The sequence below is a fragment of the Emydura macquarii genome, unplaced genomic scaffold (assembly GCF_026122565.2).
Source record: "Emydura macquarii macquarii isolate MOO-44397 ecotype Brisbane River unplaced genomic scaffold, CSIRO-AGI_Emac_v2 contig_383, whole genome shotgun sequence".
NCBI lineage: Eukaryota > Metazoa > Chordata > Testudines > Chelidae > Emydura > Emydura macquarii.
In genome coordinates, this window is record NW_027130520.1 from 6363630 (window position 1) to 6385249 (window position 21620).

A 21620-nucleotide genomic window follows, 5' to 3' on the forward strand; every position below is an offset into this window, starting at 1 on the left:
GTACACCAGTGATGTGCTCAGCACCATACAAAACATACAAAGACAGTCTATGTGGCAAAGAACTTAGAGGCAAAACGCTTAAAACCTAAAAGCTAGAAAAAGTGGGAAATCTGGAAATTTACTTTTGAAAAAAATTGGTATGCAAGTAGTCTACATATCAAGTAGCCTACATATCTCCAACTTGTTCCACACTCTTCCATCTATCTGCACCTGAGAAAGAGGAATGTAGCAGCTCTATGGAGCCTTTTTCTACCCACAAACTGATACATGTGATGGGCAGCCAAGGGAAAGAAGAAGGTGCTAGCCAGATCATAATTTGGCCCACCATATGAAGCAGTAGTATGCCATATTTGGGGCCTGGCCCAAACTGGTAATTCTCCTGTTGTCTTAACTGGGAGTGGGATTGAGCTCTGGATTTGCAGTTTTCTGTATTTATGTTGTTCATCATCATTATATTTCAATATTAGAAATATAATTTACTATATATATAATATATATTATATATATATAATCTAATTTATAATATATTGAAAGGAAACAATTCAAAATTATTTTCTTTTTGAACTTGCCAGATCAATAAATCTAGAACCCAATCTTGCTTCTACTGAAATCAATGGTAAAACTCTCGCTTGTGTCAATGGGAAAAGGAACAAACCAGAGTAGAAAATATTCTCCGTTGGCTTTTTAAAAATCTGTTAGCTTTATCGCACAGAATCTTATCTAGTTTTCAATAATGTCAATTATTAATGAGCTACTCAAAAACCCCGAGACAACCTGCTTCAATACAGAAATAAAACCCCCTCTGACCAGACACCCCTAGCTGTCACCTATCACCCCACACTGGAACCATCCAAGTATTCTCAAACACTATAACCCATACTTGATGAGGACCCATCCTGAAATAAATTGTTCCTGAAACTCCTCTTCTGGCTTTCAAACAACCCCCCAGTCTCTCCAAGCTCATGAACAGAAGCAAGCTCCCTACAAACCAGGACACACAAACTCTAAGTGGTACCTGACCCTGCCAGAACAGCAGATGCAAAACCTGCAGCCATAACTGCACTGCTACAATGATCAACATGCCCCCCAACACACCTCTCAAGATCCCTAGGTCCTAGACATGCCTATCACAACGTGTGGTGTACCTTATCCACTGCACTAAACCCATAATAGCAACTATATGGATGAAACCAGATAATCACTATGCTCATGAATGAATTCACACAGGAAAATGATAAAACACAAGAACACCATATCACCTGCGGGTGAACACTTTTCACAAAATGGTCACTCTATATCTGACCTATCAGTCCTCATCCTCAAAGGAAACCGGCACAACACTGTCAAAAGACAAGCCTGGGAGCTTAAATTCATAACTTTGCTAGAAACTAAAAAATCATGGTTTTAATAAAGACACTAGATTTATGGTTTATTACAATAATCTGTAACCCACTAACTCCCACCCACTTTTTTGTCCTGTGACTACGGGGGTGTTAATGGGTCACCTGAAATGGTCCCTTAGAATATATGCTAACTATTTATGTTAAACTATCTGTTGAATCTTGTATTCAACTATGACACTCTGAGTACCTTTCCCAGACCAGAAAAAGAGCTCTGTGTAGTTTGAAAGCTTGTCTCTCTTACCAACAGAAGTCAGTCCAATAAAAGATATTACCTCACCCACCTTGTCTTTCTAATACATAGGTCCACAAACTGTGGAGGAATGTTAGAGGGGGTGCAGCAGGGTCTGGGCCAACCCCGATGGGTGGGCAGAGAGGGAGCACCGCTTTGCCCCGAGTTCTGTTCTGGCCCTAGCCCCCAGCCATGGCTCCAACCTTGGCTCCTGGAACTGCCCCCTAACCCTGGCTGCTGGCCGCAGTTCCGGGCTTGGCCCCTGGCCTCGCTCCCAGCCTCAGCCACCAGAGCTCCACCACTAGCCGTGGCCTCGATCCCAGGCCACTGTTGCCCACTCGGCTCCCAGTGGCCGCAGCCCTCCGGCTACTGTTCCCTGCTTAGCACCCAGCAGCCACAGTCCCCCAGCTGCTGTTCCCTGCTCAGTCCCCAGCTGCCGTGGCCCCGTTCCCGGTCTCGGCCCCCAGCCACTGTGGCCCCGCTTGGCCTCCAGCAACCCCGGCCACCATGGCCCTGCTTGGATGCCGGTACCCCACCGCCATGGCCCCACTCCCAGTTTTGGCTCGCAGCCGCCGCAGCCCTGCTCCCAGCCTTGGCCTCTGGCCCGCTGGGGCCACAGCCTCAGTCCCCAGCCTTGGCCATCGGCTGCTGTTCCAGACTTGGCCCATAGTCGCCCAGCCCTGCTCCCAGCCTTGGCTCCCGTGGCCCTACTCCCAGCCACAGCCCCCAGCCCCGACTGTGGACCCACTCCCTGCCCCTGCTGGGGAGAATGGGGTGGGGGGGCATGAACAGGGGTAAGAGGGGGTGTGAACTAAAAGGTTTGGGGACCACTGTTCTAATATCATGGGATTGACACAGCTTCAACAATACTGCATATAATTTCTCAAAACTTTATTATTTCTGCCCATAAAAACTGTCTGTAGTCAAAATCTATCTATTGGCTCTGTTAAAGTTCTTAAGAAAGCAAATACTAATGCTTCCTCCATGGTGATTAAGTGCAATTACGCATCGTGGTGACAGTATTTGGTGGGGCATATGGAGCATGAACATTCCTAGCATCAAGCTCAGCTCCAGGGTGGCTTCCTGTGTACCAGCACTCAGGACCTGGGAGAGACATGGAAGAGGAAGGGCAAAGATATTTGGACTAATTATTAAACAGGAAAATTTTGGATCAAAGGGTCTGATCCAAAGCGCACTGAAGTCAGTGGAAAGACTCCTGTTGCTTTCAATGAGCTTTGAACCAGGCAGGTTCTTAGCCCACAGTTCAGCAAAGCACTTAAGCATATGCTTAACTTCAACCTTGAAATGCTTTAAATAAACATATGCTTAAGATGTCTCCTGAATCAAGGCATAAGGGCCTGATCTAATGCCCAATGAAATTAGTGGAAGAATCCTATTTAGTTCAGTGGACATTGGATTGAGCCATAAGTATATAAGGATTTTCTTATTTATGTTTCTTATATAAAGTTTTGTTAGAAAAAGGCTATGCATGTATAAAAAGTATCTGTGTTTCACATTTGCCATGCATAAATAATACACCATTAGATTTGAAATGGGTAAAGACTAGTTTGATAACGATTAGATACAATAATATGTAGTGTAAATTATTTGAAACAAAGTATTTATTAGTCACTGAATTAGAAATCCTATGAAAATATACAGGTACATGTGTTTTTTATTTGCCAGGAATATGTCCTTTAAAGTCTCATATAACAGCAAGAAATATAAATAAACTGGGTCATTAATCAATAAAACTTTTACTACACTGTTAACACAAGCTTTGCTACTTATTGCATCTATCTGCACATTTTTTAAAGAATATGAAAAAACAATAAAACTTTCCTATGGGATTTTTATTTCAGCAATCAGTCTTGTTCTCATTTCAAAATAATGTTTACACACCTCATATTTGCCCATTAGAGTTTATATAATTTTACATTCAATAAACCATTTTAAATTTTTGTAGCAATAGGCATTTTCTTTTTATCCTTTCCCTGATGTACTCTATGGTGTACAATCCAAGTTTTAACTATTAAAAGCATTCTCATGATTCCAATAGTCAGTCTGGATGGACTACAAATGATTTGAACTTCCAGTCTGTATGCAGGCAAAACTTACTGAAGTAACTGGGAATTTTGCCTGCATACAATATACAGGTATCAGGGGTCCTATTACTGTCAGTCTTAAAGCAGTGAAAGGGATATTAAAATCATTTTGTCAGTGGTATCCTGTAAAATTGCTTTTTAGATTTTCTAGGGAAACATATCCCATGACATTACATCTATTCTATATACTAGCTTTCTCCATGTCACTGTCATGAGTGTGCTTGCACAGATATAGAGTGATGTTATAAGATACCTAAGGAAGGTCTGAACACAGACAGAATTGGTAAGACAATAGTACATCAAATGCAGCTTCTACTGAAATGAAAAGTGCTCACAAATAAAAATCAAGTATCACTTTAAATGTCAAAGTCTTAAAGTGAATACAGAAATCCCAATCCTGTGCTGAATTCTGTATAGTGGATCCATGCACCCACTTGAGTTCTATTTAAGTCAAGGGGGCCTACCCACATGGAACAGACTGCAGAATCAGAGTCTAACCTAAAATTTTGGTTCAACTAGATTATGAATATCTTATTATACATATTTTTGTTTATTCCTAACTGAAATGAACCTGGATTCCAATATTTATTATTTATATTAGAATAGCACCTAGAGATCTCCATCACGGACAGCAGAAAATGTGTTTTAAAACATGCATGTTGCATAGGTGTTCAAATAGGGAAAGGGTTGTCATTTGATATGAAGCAATAAGCAGAGAGCAGATTAATCAGCTCTCAAAATGGTAAGAAAAATGCATCTGTAGAACCTACCAGATTGGATAGGTTCAATTAACCATTTCCCTATTTCCTTCCTTTCTTATTTCATCTTCCACTGTGCTTTTCTTTATCTTTGCAATCTGATTCCCTTTACATTTCTGTTTCACTTTTTCTAACACTTCAGCATTTTCTTCTTACTCAAATGAAACAATGAGAATCATTTTTAAAAGAAACATTGTCAGAAGTAGCACTATCCCTGTTGAGAAAAACATGTCAATTCTCAGCTGCTACAATGGAAGAAATAAGAAACCATATAGTAGTTTTCCATGACCTGCTATTTTCTCTGTAGTCCCAAAACAAAATAAATTATCAGTCCTTTTAAAGTTTACTTACAAATACATCTTCTGTTATAGCTGGAGGCTCTGAAACACATATAAAATACTAAATATTATTCATCCAATATATTTCCATTTATGTTTGTTGAGGTCTGTTTGACTGCACACATAATTTAGAGATTACTTTGAAAAATTAAGTAAGTGATGGGACTCTACAAATTTACTGGGTTGTCTGAAATAAAAAAACCTGATCTGAGGAAATACAACAAACTCTAGGGAAATGCTGTATTGCCAATGCCAAGCATTTAAAAATTATGAATCAGATCTCAAAAACCCATGAGATTAGTTTAAATATCATGAGATTTTTTTTTGGAAAAATCATATATTTTGGAGTTTTTTAATTTGTCTTCTGTTTTTTGAGCCTTATGTTGCACTCAGGTCACATTTTCCAGCTTTACTCTAAAATCATGAAGACTAGAAACTTGATCTCTTTATAAAGAAAGCTGAGATTCCCATGTAATCCCATGACTCCAGAAGCTGGGGCTAAAAACACTAGATATTGTGAGACTCATAATAAAATCATGAGAACCGACAACACAAGAAATGTTCTCAGGTGAAACAGACATGCTCCAAGTCTCACCCACTTGAGACGGAGCTTCCCTCCTTTGGGATGCATATGAAGAAAGTGTTTAAGGTCTTTCATTCTTAGGATTGAAGAATTTTGCTATATGAATTTCAATTATATAATTTAAATCTCCCTCCTTGGGGCTGTTGCCCCATAGCCTGAGACACAGCCCTAAGTGGTTACTGCCCCTTTCCTGTGTTGGAAGAGCTTTACATACCAGTGGTGAGCCTCTTCTCCCTCATGTTGGAATGTTTTGCACAGAGACTGATCTCCCGTTGTGTTAAAGCTGCATTGTCCCTGGGACAGCAGGGAAATCCTTGCTTGGGGACCCGGAAAGAGAAGCTGCAGCACCTTGGATCTGGCTCAGGCCACACAGGCTGCAGCAACCTGACCTGGCTTTCTTGTGTGGCTCACAGCAAGTCTGGGTTGCTATGGAATTGCAGACAATGCACAGAAAGAACATGAGCCATTAACAAATACTTTCCCTCCTCTCTGAGCGTGACTCATCGAAACAGACTCACCAATTAGCAGGCTGGGAGGTTTATCACTGTTCATCTACAGAGGAGATATTCATTAATTAGTGACCGGGGGATATTCATTATTCATTGATACCAGGCGGGCAGGAAAAAAGATTAGACCAAACAAACTTCCTTAAATGAAACCTAAGCTGCTCTTAGCCCAAGAAGATTCTGTTTTTCCCCTGAGGTACCATGCTGTGCCCTCACTCTCTCTCTAGTCTTGATTTAAGGGGCTGAGTATTATATGCACAACATTAGCCAATAGGTTTGCACCCATGTATCAAATAATTCCATGTCTGTAACTGGATTCTGGGGCCTGTTTACACAAGAGCCACTGGAAATCCCAGGCACTGTCTGCAGTTCCCACCACACACAAGCAGAAAGGGGAAGGAAGGAGGGGTTGTGTCACTGAGTCTGAGGTGGCAGCCCAAGGGTTTCTCTAACAGGTACAGCAGACTCCATTGTGATGTGTTAGCTGCTGCCCTTGTGACAGCCTCCCCCTGTTGGCCTTGTACTTGCTGCTGCTGCTGCTCACATGGCCCTGATTCAGCAGGAACACAAAGGTAGCTGCGATTTCTCATAAGAAGAGAGAGGCTATAAATGACCTGGGTGAGCAAGGAAGAGACCAAGGGAGTCAGAAAAGGGGGTGATCCTGGTCTAAGAGTGTCAGTTTTTCCCTTCCCTGAGGAGAGCACCCTGGGAAAAGAAAGGAAAGAGCCTTCCAGTTAAATAGATACCTGAGACCTTCTCTTGTACCTCAAATGAAATAAGTAGCCAATCCTTATAAATTATGTCATTAATGTGAATAATTTATTATCTTTTTCTTGTGCCTGAAATTACTGACATGGTAGTGACCTGAAGCCTGGTAGAAAGAGAGAACAGTTGTTACAATCCAACTGATCAAAAAAGTTTACATGTGCAAAACAGCCAAGTTAGCCTATGGGCCAGTCAGCCTTATATAAAGATGTGTTATTAGTAAAGAAATATCCAGCTAGACTGAGATTTTCAAAGGAGCCTAAGGGAATTAGGCACCTAGTTCCCACTGAAATCAATGGCATTTGGCCCACTCAACTCCTTTTGGCTCCTTTAAAAATCTCAGCCTGAAATTTTTAAATCAAACAAAACACATTTAAAGCTATTTGGTTCAGAGACCTCAGTTCAGAGACCCTTTATGCAGGTACATTTACCTTAAGTGGGGTACCAAGTCAGCCTTAGCTTTTGTTTACCATGGTTGTTTTCAAAGCCATTATTCCTCAAGCTGAACTGGGTTTTTTTCCAAATATAAAATATGCTTTATTGAATATTATTACTCTTCATTTGGAAGTTCCTTCCAAGAGTAAGTAATGTTCTGAGAACTAGCCAGAGAAATCCTGCTGGTATGGCTGCTCTTGGGTCAGAATGCTGCTGGAATCTGAACAGTGATAATAAAGCATTATAAATGAGATTGGTTTAGTGCTGGGAGGAAAATGTTACAAATTTCCAGAATTAAGTGGAAATTACAGCCACGTAATTAAAACACTAATGCATCCAACTGTCTAGATGAGAAATTGTTAGCTGTAACTGGAGTTCGTTTAAAGTACTACTCTCTATTTAAGCAATAAGTCATAAACTGTACAGCAGTAGCACTGAGTAATATATAGCTGAGGTGTGCAGGGAAGACACAGGTAAAGCCAAATGCTTCTGATACACTTGAGAAGTGTATTATTTAAAACAAGTGTAACACAAAATGTAAAATCCTTCCAAATTAAGTGGTTTATAGATAATTACAATATCCGCATATTCAGTATTCTAGCAGCTGATTGAAAATTGTTTAATTACTTGTAAGTGGAGTTCCATGTAGGTAGTTTATAAGTACTGAGGTATCACAGACCAAGGGTTCGTGCTGAATAATGCACATCTAAATGCATTATTCACTACTGCTACACAATTTGACATTTTTATTGTAATTATAAAATAACTTTTAAAAAAGAAACATTTTAAATATTTAAAGTATTTTTTTTTAATTCTCCCACGTAGTACTTTGGAAGAGAGGAAATAGCTGCAACACTTTAACATAATACAGATTAAATACAATTCTTTCCAAAAGATATTGCTTTGAATTCTTTCATCCATTCTTTGAATTACACTGCATTTAATTCTTCCTTTTTAGCATTGTAATGACAACTAATAAAAATAATTTAAAATATATGTTAAATCAATTATTAAAATAGTGAATCTACCTATCTCTCTTCCTTGCTCTCTAGGTTTCTCTAGGCTTCTAATAGCTCCTTATCTGCAGCCAATTGCTTATAATTTTCTAATTAAAAAATGATAATAATAAATAGGAACTGGTTAATGTACCCTATTTGAAAATAAAAAGTGAGTTACAAATTAACTCCATTGTGAGTAAAGTATCTTTATAACATGCAGTCATGTGATTCCATTCTGATCACTCCATTTGGATACACCCATTAAGTTCAGTCAACAGGAAATAACATTTCTTATCTATCTTTCTCATATTCTCAGTGAATGAAATTCACTTTGGTGTAGGGCAGTGTTTCTCAATTAAATTTGGCCACGGAACCCTCTTGAACTCGATAAATAATTGCGGAACCCCCCAAACTCTTAACAGTATTTTTACATATGGGGCCAAAAAAAAATGTCGAAATAAGCAAATTATATACAAACAACTAGCTCAGTGTTTCTCAATTAAATATAAATTAAATTACACTTACACTCGATACCCTCCGCCGAAAAATCCGGGACATCGTCCCTTTTTCGGCGGCGCAGAGAACAGCTGCTCTCGGCGGCACGGAGAACAGCTGCTCTCGGCGGCGCGGAGAACAGCTGCTCTCGGCGGCGCGGAGAACAGCTGCTCGCAGAACCCTAACAGTGTTCCCACGGAACCCTGGGGTTTCACGGAACACCAATTGAGAAACACTGGTGTAGGGCACCTCAAAGCCCTCCATAACACTGAAGTCCCACAATGGGACTAGGAAGTAGAGTTGCAGGGGACTCTCCATTTTCTGCATATCATGGAGGGGGACTCAATGCCAACTCTGAATAGGCTTGTGTAGATTATTAGGAATCACAATATTTATTTATGTATTAATTATTATTATTCCTATTTGGGATTTTAGTAATGTTTGAAAGCCCTAATCAATATCAGGATCTCATTGTGTTCATCACTGAAAATAAACATAAGAAGATACAGTCCCTGCCCTAAAGATCTTCCATTCTGGAACTCAATTTCAGCTGCTTGTCTGGTTCACTCCTTCATGAGCTCACCTCACTGCTGAATAGTTCCACTTGCAAAAGCTCAGTCTTGAGTAATTTCCAACTACTCCTCCTGTTCCTAAATTGCCCAGGCATAAATAAGTTGCTTTTTGTTCAGAAACTAGTATAATATCTCTCAATCATATCCCATGGACCGTCAATTTTTCCACTGGGGTTGGAGAGCCAACTCACACCCAAAATAAAAATTGCAAGAAAAAAAAAACAAAAAAACCTTCTTTGTGCATCTTGAGTTTAGTCTGTCAGTATTTTGAACTCTCTTAGTAACATTTGTGTCCTACCACTCACTAGCAGTTTATCATGGGCTCCTCTGATATTCACCCCCACTCCAATTCTTTCTGAATTTATTGCCACCACTATTATCCATAACCTGGGACTATACATCCACACTTATATGAAGCGCAAAAGTCCACGAAGGACCCCAGTTAACTTAATATTTATAGCATCTCTTTGGTTGATGGAATGTTACGGAGAAGAATTCGTTCAGTCACTTATCCTAATGTATACCGTCTTTATTTACAAAACAAAAATGTATGTAGGTTAAGTATGCCAAAGGTCAAAACCGAATCCCAGTCAAAAAACAACTAGCTCATTCAATGAAAATCAAATCAAAAGAATTCCTTCCTGTCCAATAGAACTGTAATTCTGATGCCACCAGTTCCATGCATTCTGAAGTCATCACATACTACTCTCTTCCCATCACTATAACATCCAATGCTTTCTTTGTTGCTAAGCACCCTATACTGTGACAGTTACATTTATATCTATTTTGGTTTGGAAAAAAAATGTATAATTTTGGTGCCTTTTGCCATTTGTGGCATCTGGATTACTCTATTATATATAGTGTTTGCTTAATTTCCTTTTTCTGCCTTAAATCTATAGGTAATATACTCCCTTAAAATACTGTCTAGTTGCCTATCCTAGCACAGGCATAATCAATATTCCATCCCCTCTTCTTTTTTCTTCCACTTTCTCTCCTCTCCTTTCCCCTTTGTCCTGTGGTATATTTAGCTATATAAGACTTAAGTCTTTGTTTTCCTTGTACTGCACCTTTAAATCTCTTTTGTCCGATATTTCAGTAGCAGTTCAGTACAGATCATCAGGAGACACAGACTGTGCTTTCTCATGGAGAATTTGCTTTTATTTCCTCTTGCTCTCTTAATCTAGGAAGGTACTAAAGGTCATTCTGATGGAATGTATCTTTTTGGTGTTTGTGTATGGAGAAATTTAACACTTCCTTCCCCCACTTCCCATCTCCTTTCTCATGTCTTCTTCTCCTTTTTTATTGCCTGTAGAAAGATTATCAGAGGGTGGAACACAGTCATAGGAAGTAGCTCCTACTCTTTCTCCCGCTTTTTTTCTCCTTCCCTATCTATCCCATCTGCATTATTAATTGACATTTTGATTGTTGTGACAATTAAATATTTATATAGGGCTGTAAATCTAAAAAGTGTTTGATAAGCATAGATTACATATGGTCTGACTCCTGTTAGACAAGATAAGCACAATAAAAGATATAGAACAAGTGCCAGAAAGGGAAGGTAGTGCAGTGGTTATTGGGAGAAGGTGATAGGAGAAAGAACTGGAGGAAGTAGGTTTTAAAAAGGGATTAGAAGAGGAAAAGACAGGATGCCCAAGAGACATGTGATAGGAGAAGCAGCATGATATAAGGCACAAATCCAACTGACAAAGGGAGCAGTAAAGCAAGAGGACTTGGGAAGAACATAGAGCTTGAGTCAGGGGGAGTAGGAGGATATGTAATAAAATATGAAGGTGGAGATGAGATTATACAACTTTGAAGGTGAGTAGATGAGGTAACACCTCCTCTTCCCATCATCATCCCTTCGGACATCCAGCTTTATTGCTCTTGCCCTAGGAAGAGCTATTTTTGGGTGGTGGATTTGTAATAACGCCCGCCCTTGTCTTTCTTTTCTATCCTTCTTCTCATCATCTTCTCCCAGAAGTTTAAAAAATGTCTTTTGGTATCTGGACAGCTACAGGAAAAGGTAATTCAAAATACCCCTCTCATCCAAATCGTATTAGAACTGTAAAAGTAATGCACTGCACATAGAAACAAGTCTACAGAATACGCTGGCTTGACGTGTGAGCATGTCTCCCTCTAGTGGCTATCCTCAGTGAAGATAACAGCTGGCTCTTGGGGTATTTCGTTAGCTCAAATGATACGTGGTTGTACTTTTGGTGTTATATCATGTTTGATACCTGTTGGAGATCATGGTGTCCATATGTAGGCTGCCAAAATATATAATACCTGTAGGAGAGGATTTTCAAAAGCACAAAAAGTCTCACTGGAACAACTGAATGTTATGGATATATTATACAGGTAAAGAACAGTTTTTATCTTACAGTAACTCGTTGGATGTACTGTCCATATGGATTCCATTTTTGGTGTACATGTTCCCCCATACCTATGAGATCAGATTATTTTGGCCAACAGTTTCCACTGGGGCTGTGCCTACACCTTAAATGTCATCAGGTCCCCCTCCCATCCCAGGCCATACAGGGTGGAGCGGGCCCAACTGTTCCTCAGTTCCTTTGCCAATACAGAATCCAGGTGTTTTAGGACTCTGTAGTAGCAGGGAAGGAAGGAGGGTTGTGGAATCCATGAAGCCTATTCATCTCGAAGAACCATAGTTACTGTTAGGTAAGTAACTGTTCTTTCTTCTTTGAATGACTGTTCATATGTATTCCACTCTGGAAACTAGCAAGCAGTGACCTCACAATCACGAATTCAGAAAATTCTTGAGTATCTCTGACTCTGCATTTTTCACAGAAAAAGAATTTCAATAGAAAAATGTCACCTAGTTCTCCTTTATGTTCTTGAGTAAGTTTCTCAATAAACTGTAATACTTCGTCACATTTAAGGTAATCATACGTTGAGAGAAGGATCTGGTAATTTGCGACGTGCATCTGCAGACTTGATAAATAATTTTTCTTGACAAATAAATCTAATGTTTTTGGATCCTTGTCTCTTGGAGTCATTTCTGGGGGCGCCTGCTGTCTGGACCTTTCATGAACTTGCCACCACTTCCAGCGACTGAGAAACAGGAGGCACAAAAAATATTCAAACCCATTTGAAGGGACTGAAAGCACCTATCTGCTTTTTTAGAGGTAGGTACTACGGACACTGAAGTCTACCATAATTTTTTACTGGTTCCAATAGTCCTTCATTAATTGGCACAGCAAGTTTACCAGGCATGGAGGAGTGCAGAATGTCCAGTAGCTTGTGCAATTTTTACTGCACTACCTCCGCAGAGATTTCTAATGTATCTGCCATGAGACACAGAAGTTCCTGAATTGTTTTGAACTTTTCAGGTTGAGTGGAAGTGTAGGGCACTACTACCTTGCCCAGTGAGGAAGAAAAGATCACTGCTGGGATCAAGTGCTCTTTTGTCTGCATACTGTTCCTCACATTCCTGTTTTTCCTGGCATGTTGTGTGAGTCTGTGCCTGATACCCTTCTTCAGCAAATCAACAAGGTTTTACAAGGGAGGGAGATTAACTCTGGGGAGGTTGAAAGGTAGGTTTCCTCACCTCTTGCATATCCCAAGGGGGTCAATAGGGCCAAGATTGTACATTGGTAAGGGTAAGAGGTAAAGGACTGGGGGGACAGAGGGGTCAATATGAAGGTGACGGTTTCCCTGAAATCCCATAGGTCTCTGCTTACAATGACAGTTGCTAGTTTCCCTTTCAGACCAATAGGGGTCATATGAATGAAAATGAGGTGAGTGAGTGAGTGAGGACTCTTCCCTATTGTGCTCTGAAGGGAAGGAAGAAAATGAGTATTTCTCCTCTAATACCCTATCTAGACTTCTACGGTGAATTTGAGTGTCCCCTACCAGTGGAACTGAAGAGCTGACTGGTACCATCACAGTATTGATAGTCATTACCAAAGTACAGGGTATTCTTAGCAGCTGAAGATAGTAGTGATTCAGGCTGGGCTATCATCAAAAGATCACTTGGTACCATAAATAACTTAGGTGTGGAAAACGTTGGTGCTGGGAGTAGCTGCATCACAGATGCTGGCACTGGAGTCATGGGCCCTGGGGTCACAGGCACCCATGTCAGTACTGAGACGTTGGTACCAAGTGAAGTGCAAACTGCTGCCTGGGTGCCAGAGGGACCGACTCTGGGCCATGAACTGCTCTTGGGCTGAGTGGTCTGGGATCTATGACTCCATTTACTAGGTCCAAAGGAAGGTGACCTTGGTCTGTGCTTACTGTAGGACAGATATTCCTTCTTACCCCTTTTAAACAACTGGGTTGAGGAGAACTTAGCTGCTCTGCCAGTCTCAGTGGATGTTGCTTTCGGTGTCTTAGAAGAGTGAGCCTGGGAGCTCAGAATTGATGTTCAGCTCACAGGAGCATTAACTTAGAACTTACAGCATGTTTGGAGCCAGTAGACCCTTTTGTCTCCAATTCTGAGGAACCTTTCATAGAGCACACCAGCAGAGAACTATTTTAAACAGACCTCTCTCTCCTTCTGTGTTCTCTTGGAGAATGAGTGACAGACTGAGCGTTATGAGGGATATGTTCCTCTTCAAGACACTTCAAGTACTTGTCATTAAGCAGACTAAACATTATGAGGGATATGTTCCTCTTCAAGACACTTCAAGTACTTGTCATTAAGCAGACTAGCTGTATCCCATAAGGGGCAAGTTTTGAACTCAGGGACTTTGTTTCAGCCATAGCAGCTAAATCTCAGGACTGAGGAAATCTCTAAAACTAATACAAGTGATTCACACACAGCCAACAACTGTAACAAGAAGAAAAATACTATATTAATTATACCACTGTACTAACTCTACTAATATTGCTAACTGTATCTGTACAAAATTAGTAAAGTCATATAATGCACAGAGAAGCAAACACTGGAGAGGTTCTGTCTCACAGCCACAGATGGTAAGAAGAAACCGATGGATGGTCTACTCTGCATTGTATTATCTTGTTGGGGGAGACACATGAGGGCATCCATGGCACAGACACAGCCTCTACGGACACTGCTGGTCAAAAAAATCAAATCATACGGAGGCTGGATGTACCCCAGAAGTGGAATGCATGTGGACAGTCATTCAAAGAACTGTGAACTACAAGAATATCATGGGGTTTTGGTGACCTTAAAACTCGAAAAATGACGTTTATGTAGTTTGCAATGGCATAAGAAATATGTGTACTGCCATAACCATATATTTCTTGTGTTGTTTTACAAATCTGAAAGAAATTACAAGTTTGAATGACAAGTCATAAAGACCAATGCTTAAAAGGCCCAGCCCTTGAGTCATTCAGTGCATGGAATTCTCATCAAAGTCAGTGAGAGTTTTGCATATGGACAGAAGGGATCTGGATTAAAAAAGCTGTACTATTAGTAAAAGAGATACAAGGAACAAGAAAAAGGGCTTTAATGAGTCCATAAGAAGCAAAATGATAGCAAAGGAAAGTCAAAGTCACCTACTTAACAGAGGAGAGCCAATACCAAAAAACAAAGGCAAGGTTAATATACATAACTATTTTTCTTTAGTCTTGATTGAAAAGGATAACATAGTTGTAACAATATATCTAATCCAATTAAAACTAATAAAGAGAGAGCGGACACAAGGCAGATTCAGAATGAAATAATTGCAACAACAATTCAAGAATTCTTAGATAAGTGAAATAGCAGAATTAGTATCAGAAGCACAGGCCATTACTGTTGAGAACTCATGGATGAGATCTGTTGTGATAACTGGGCCTACAAATTTACTCTAATTGTGAGCCCAACTATAACCAGTATGTAAATATTCCAAAAATGTCACAATAATAATAACAAATGTTGATTGGAAAAGGTACAAAAAAGAGACAGATGGAATTAGCTTAAACAAAAAAGGCTGCTGGTATGGTTCAATGATTATGTTAAAATCATGCTTGGTTAAAAACAGGATGTGGAACCAGAAATTAATTAACTAAAAATTGGTATGTTGAATATTAAACCTAAATGGTGGACAAAATAATGAGGGGATGGGCTATTTCACCCATCACTCCCTTTCTGGGTCCTTAAATAAAGAGACGTTGGAAGAAAAATAGAACAGAACAGATGAAGACTACTGAAGTAAGCTTCACCTTTATGGCTGCCACTTCGACAATCTCCTGGGACCCCGGGCTTTCGTCAGGCTACTCCTGAGAGATGTTCTGATCAGATCAGGCCAGACGGAGGGACCCAGAAAACATTGCCACCTCGACTGACCTGAATCCCAAATGCCACCTGGGATAAAATGGGATTTAACAACAGTTCTAGCCCATCTCAAACTAATTGCTTTTTTCCCCAAAAAGACAGTTATTACCATCTTTAACACCATCAAAGAGACTGTCAGACAAATGGCTTTTCCTTCTAAAAACTCTCTCCAGCTAACGGGGAAAAAGAATGGAAGAACAGACGGAGGCTACTGTTGTGAGTTTCCCCATCATGGCTACGACCCCATCATTTCCTTGGACTCTGGGCCTTTGTCATTCTGATCCTGAGAAATGTGCTGACTGGATGGGGCTAGAGAGAGGGATCTAGATGATATCATCACTGCTACCATCTAACAGACTAACAGGGGAGAGTATATTCCTTCTAAAACTATCTCCAGCTAAAGGGAAAGGGAACAAGAAATGTTATTAAAATGAAAGCCTTACTTAATACTTTACATTTCAAATGATTTAACTGTTATTTCTTCTCTGTATCTTTAATAAAGGGTTAAAAGGATTTTTAATGGTGTGTTTGTCATGGTACTAAGCAGGCTGAAGTCTCTGTATACCAAACCCCGGGCCTTGTTTAACACTGTTTAATGTTGGACAGTGACTTGTCCAACATTATGTTAACACCTTTAGCCCATATATCACGTCTAAATCAATGCAACAGGTCTCAAAGGAATGACAAGGGCAAACACAATGCTTATTTTAGATTGGGGAAAAGGTTAATTCATGGAATTATAGAACTCTAAATTACATTTTAATATCTGGCAAATTGCTAGAATTAATAAAGAAGTTAATTTGTAATCACCTAGAGGGAGATAAGGTCATACACATAGTGGTAAGCATAACAATTAATCAAAAATAAATCATAACTATAAATTTTTCTCTTTGATATAATAACAAGTTAGTGGAAAAGGAAACAGTTATTTCTTGATAGGATATATGTCAGCTGTAATAAGGCTTGTGATATAATTTCATAGAAAACTCTTACAGGAAAACTGGAAAAATGTGTATTAGATGGAACTCCAATCAGAATGATATACAAATTATTTTAAAAATCAAACACATTGATCATTAAAAGCTTGATTATGCTCCCAATTATACCTACTGGTTTTACACCAGTGTAAATCCACTGACTTTAATTAATTTAATCCTGATTTACCACAGTGTGAGAACAGAATTAGGCCTAAAGAATATACAATAAGATATAGTAGCAATCTGTTCTGGGTCCAATTATATTAAACATTTTTACTGGTGCCTTAGGAGAGTAGAATAGTATTGTAATCAACTTCACAGATGAATTTGGAAAGAAGTCACTAATACTTTGGTGCAAAGGATAAAAACTCATTGAGATCTTGGTAGTTTGGAGAAATGGGTTAAAATAATTAAATAAAATATCAGGCAGACAAATATGAAGTGTTGAAAGGAGTTACCAGATTTACAAATATGAATCAGCACAGTACAAAAAGATCATGAATCAGCAATAAAATAATTTCAGCAAGGCATATATATGGTGCAGAATATTCTTTGAACAGAACCATTCACTTTATTGTCAGCGGTCACATTGCAGTTGGATCATCATTGATTTCAATGGGAACTGAGGCTACTCAACACCTTACAGGATTAGGTCCACAATAGACAGAGAATGAACTATGATGTAGTCTTACTTTCTACACTCCTGCAGTCAGAATTGAGGTATGTTGGTGGGACAGTGTACAAAAGTTTGCACTGTTACTGCCTATGCTGAACCTATCCTGTGGGTTGACAGAGGACTTTGGTCCCTAGGACTGGCTAGCACCTTTCACAATCACTAAATGTGCATGTGTGCATTCTCCCACATACTTAGTTTTTTGAATTGTTGTTGTTGCTGTTAAAGTATTTAATACCAACCCCTATCCCCAGAATTTCTCAATCTCTGACAGAGTTGGGGTGTGGTGGAGTGTTCATACATCCACTATTTTGCAGCAACCGAGTTTCACTGAACAGAGCCTTGCTGCCGTTTGCTAACATCTATTTAAGATTTTGTTTTAGAATAAGGAGAGGATGGGAGATGAACACATTAGTTTCCCGAATTCTAACCCAATTTTCATCTAATAGGATAAAATTAAAGGTACACCATCATCTTGATATCTAATCAGTTTTTTAAAAAATTAATGAGGAATACAGTTTCAGGTACTACACATGCCCATGTGTCCCCCTCCCACTTTTTTTTTTATTATTTACAGCTATATTTTCGTATCTTTAAAAAATATTTTTCTCTCCCCTGTTGCTATGTGGAAGACCCCATAAACAATAGGGGAAATAACTATATGCAAGGTTCTGAAATGCCTGCACTGAAAAAAACATTTCCCCTAATCTCCTTCAGCTATGGTAACTTTGTGCATTGTTTATAAATTAAAAGTAGATAAATATAGTGAGATTTTTAATATTAATCAGCCATTTTTTCCAAATGCAGCAAATATCAGAGCATTAAGATACTACAACATAAAATGTTTTTAATATTAAATTAATTTGCCAGGCTTATTGCAAGCAAGGAAAATAATTACAAGTACTAAACAGTTTCCTTTCTTTCACAAATCTTTGGTGTCCCCTAGTGGTAAAACATTTCAAACACACTCTCTGCTGTTCACCAGGCAACATCCAATTAATTTAAAATTAAGGGCCAAAGTTAGGAAGAAAAACACCCTTTGAAACCTCACAATGTAAGCATATCTAAATTGATTAACAGCAATCTTCAGTGACACGTGTTCTTCCTTCTCCTCCTTTCCCTGTTGGATGTAACAGATAAGTGAGGATATACTATACATCAGACTGTAAGCTCTTCAGCATGGGGCCTGTCTTCTGTGTGAAGTTCCTAGCACACTTGTGAATGCTATAAAATAATTAATATAGTCCTTATTCATACAAAACTCATAATGTAATCAATATGCCAGTATTTTAATCCACATTAACTAGATAAAAATGGAATAAAGAGGAGGGGTAAATATTTTCAAAAGTACCTAAATTATTTCAGAGACTAAGTCTTGTTGAAGGTCAGACTTGAGGACCTATTTTTAAAGGTATTTAGCCACCTAAAGATGCAAAATCTGACCTTTAGGCTCCTAATTCATGCTTGAAAATGGAATTTATGCTTCTAATTACTTAGGCACTTTTGAAAAAATACTCATAATTTTAAATTGGAGGAACTATTAAGTTAAATAGAAGTTTGTCAGTGAAATACAACCTCAAAAAGGAAATGGCTTAAACTGACAGGTATAATAGGTTACAAGATTATTCTTCTTCTATATCTGCACTTTTAGAAAATATCCTTAGTTCACTTAGGGACTGACCCAACTAAAATTAATGGAAAGATTCTCCTTGATTTTGGTGGGTGTTGGATTGAGCCCTCAGGACAAATTTTTGCTTATTTTTGGGAATAGCGACATGGATAAGGATGGTCTTGTAGTTACGGCATTGGGCCATGGCTCAGGAGATCCAACTTCAATTCCCTTTTCTGCCATAGACACCATGTGACCTTTGGCTCTAGTTTCTCATCTGTAAGATGAGGATATTTCTACTTTCCCATCCTTTGTCTTTCTCATCAAGTTAGATTGTAAACTAGTTGAGAAGGGATGTTCTACCTCTTTACTATGGGTACATACATCTAGCACAATGGGGCCTGGATCTCTGTTGAAGTCTCTAGGCTCTACCCCTCCATAAATAACTGAGGGCTGGTTCACACTTACCGCGCGATTCGGTGGCAGTCGACGGGGGTTACACAAATTATGCAGAGTAGTTTGCGTAACTCACGTCAATTGCTCTGCTTCCCTTCTGTGCTGTTTACATTGCGCTGAGCTGTTCCCGTCGGCTCAGTGCTATGCCACTTGAGGGGTGGACTTACTCAGTCGACTTCCTGATCAACTGAGTGGGTCTCACTGACCGTTCAATCGATCCAGAAAGATCGATAGCGGCGAATTTGCTGCCATCAGTATAAACGTAGCCTAAGAGATGGTGATGCAGGCCTGTAAGGAGAGTTAATACAATGAGATTTAAGAAAATGCATTAAAGTGCTATAATCTGTATTTTATAAATGAAAATTGAGTTCAGTGCATATTTCTACAGTGAATGTTCCCACCACCAGGCTGCAAGGGGTAGTCAGAATGGAAGTACATTTTAGCTAACATTTTTTAGCCAAATATTTTTTCCTTTTCTGTGAAATATAGTTGGTACCTTCTCATTCACTGAAGTTAGAATGTGAATGTGGCATACTGCCTTTTTTTTTTTTTTTGAAATGCATTCTATTCTATATAGGGTCTTGTACTGCACTCATGACCATAGTATCTGAGTGCTGTCCAATAGTGCATTAAACAACATGCCTACACATCTGTCACTTGTTGTTTGTTTTCTCATCTTCTCCCCAGGAGAGACTACCATCAGAGAGCTTAGAAAACTCATTGCAATTCATAGCATTAGCAATGTTAAAGGAAAATACATTCTGTGACCATAACATCGCCTGAGGAAATACTTAGGGGGTTTCATGATAGGGGGAAAGAGGAGCCAGTGTGAGAACTTCTAAAACTTTAGATAAACTTATTTTTGTGTTGACTGTCTGCATGATCTGGTTAATGGCTGAGGCATTCAGAACAAAAAACTAAATGTTTCTCTACTGATTAATTACCCTAGATCATGGGTATTAATACTATACATCAATAATCTGCAGTATGTTTTTATATCCATTTGCTGAGTATATTAGAAAGTTATTTGAAGCACATAAAGTTATTAATTTTTATAATATGCTCAAATGCCCACTACTAACATTGCTTGATATTGTTGCCCTTTATTGACCCAAACAGTTAAACACAATTTGGGGGTCGGGTGATTATTTCGATTAGGAAGAGAAATTGATGGAGTCAGGTATTAATTTGATGCAGGGCTGTTTATTTACAAAGAACATACACAAGTCCTGTTTCCCTGAACATAGTAGGAATTAAACAGGAGACAGTTCTTTGCTCAGTTCCAAACCACTTTTCAGCCAGCATCAAGCCCAAAAGCACTCTCTCTCTAGACTTTTCTCAGGGCCATGTTGCCAGTACTTGTTCTGGCTGTATCCTTGGCTTCCTACTGCATCCAGCACTGCTTTTTCTGATGTTTCTCCTGCTTCTCTCTCACACATACCTCCCGCAAACATCCAGTGTGACATACCGGGATACAATCCAGACTGCTTGGGATCTGTCTGACCCTTGCCCTGCAACCTTGGATGCCTTACAATGCCTTGCTGAAGTAGCTTGCACCTTGGCCTTTCAGCATGCAAACCACACCCTGATTGTCTGTGTGTAACTGCAGCCTGCAGATATACCTTGGCTCTCACTAATCTTGGTTATGCAGCAGGATCACCCCAACACACCCTCAGTCCTGGATCTTCCCCCAGAAATGTATCTCCTGTACTACCCAGCCCTCTCCTGGACAGTACAAATATATTAAGTCCGTTATTCCTTTAAGGGAATAACATACCATTTTATTATCTTAAATAGAGGTAACCAGACACTTTATTTTAAACACACTGGGTTAGATAAAACATTAAACAAGTTTATTAACTACAAAGAACTAGATTTTAAGTGAGTACAAGTAATGAGGCATAAAAGTCAGAAATGGTTACAAGAAAAATGAAGATAAAACACTTACTAGTATGCACTTAAGAAACTCTCTTAGTTTGCCTTTCAACTTTCTCACCACATGCTCCAGAAGATTACTGACCAACCTTTCAGGTCAGGACCCCACCCCCAAAGTCCAACAATTGTTTCCTTTTGTCTTCTCAGGTGCAGAGAATGCAATGGTTGGGGGGGGAGAGAGAGGGAGTGTCTGTCCCTTCTTTTTAATAGTCCTTTCAAAAGCATTTCCAGCTGGAAGCAAGGCGATAGGCAGCCTGGTGAAGAAAGGAAACTCCATGCTGTTTCTTTGCTAAGATGTAGATTTTTGTCCCTGCCTCCTTTCTCATGAAAGAATGGCCACTTAGCAGGTGTCACCTTGCCGACACCTGGCTGAGGCATCAACTTGCCCTTTGGCTATATCTACACTACCACTTCTGCCGGTATAATTTATGTCACTCAGGGATGTGAATAAGCCACCTCACTGAGCAGCATAAGTTACACCAACCTAAACACTGGTGTGGACAGCGCTACGTTGGCAGGAAAATTTCTCCTGCTGACATAGC

The 21620-nt window shown here is 39.4% G+C and overlaps 1 protein-coding gene across 1 annotated transcript in view; it reads right to left on the minus strand.

Moving 5' to 3' along the window:
- RGS22 (regulator of G protein signaling 22) overlaps window positions 1-5675 on the minus strand; it is a 75117-nt gene extending 69442 nt beyond the window's left edge. Inside the window, exons 1-2 of the mRNA XM_067535928.1 lie at window positions 5631-5675; window positions 4847-4875 (exon numbers count right to left, since the gene is read on the minus strand). Of these exons, the coding sequence (XP_067392029.1) occupies window positions 4847-4875; window positions 5631-5655 (54 nt within the window). The 5' untranslated portion in view covers window positions 5656-5675. The remainder of the gene's footprint in view (window positions 1-4846; window positions 4876-5630) is intronic.
- Between the last annotated feature and the right edge of the window lie 15945 nt (window positions 5676-21620).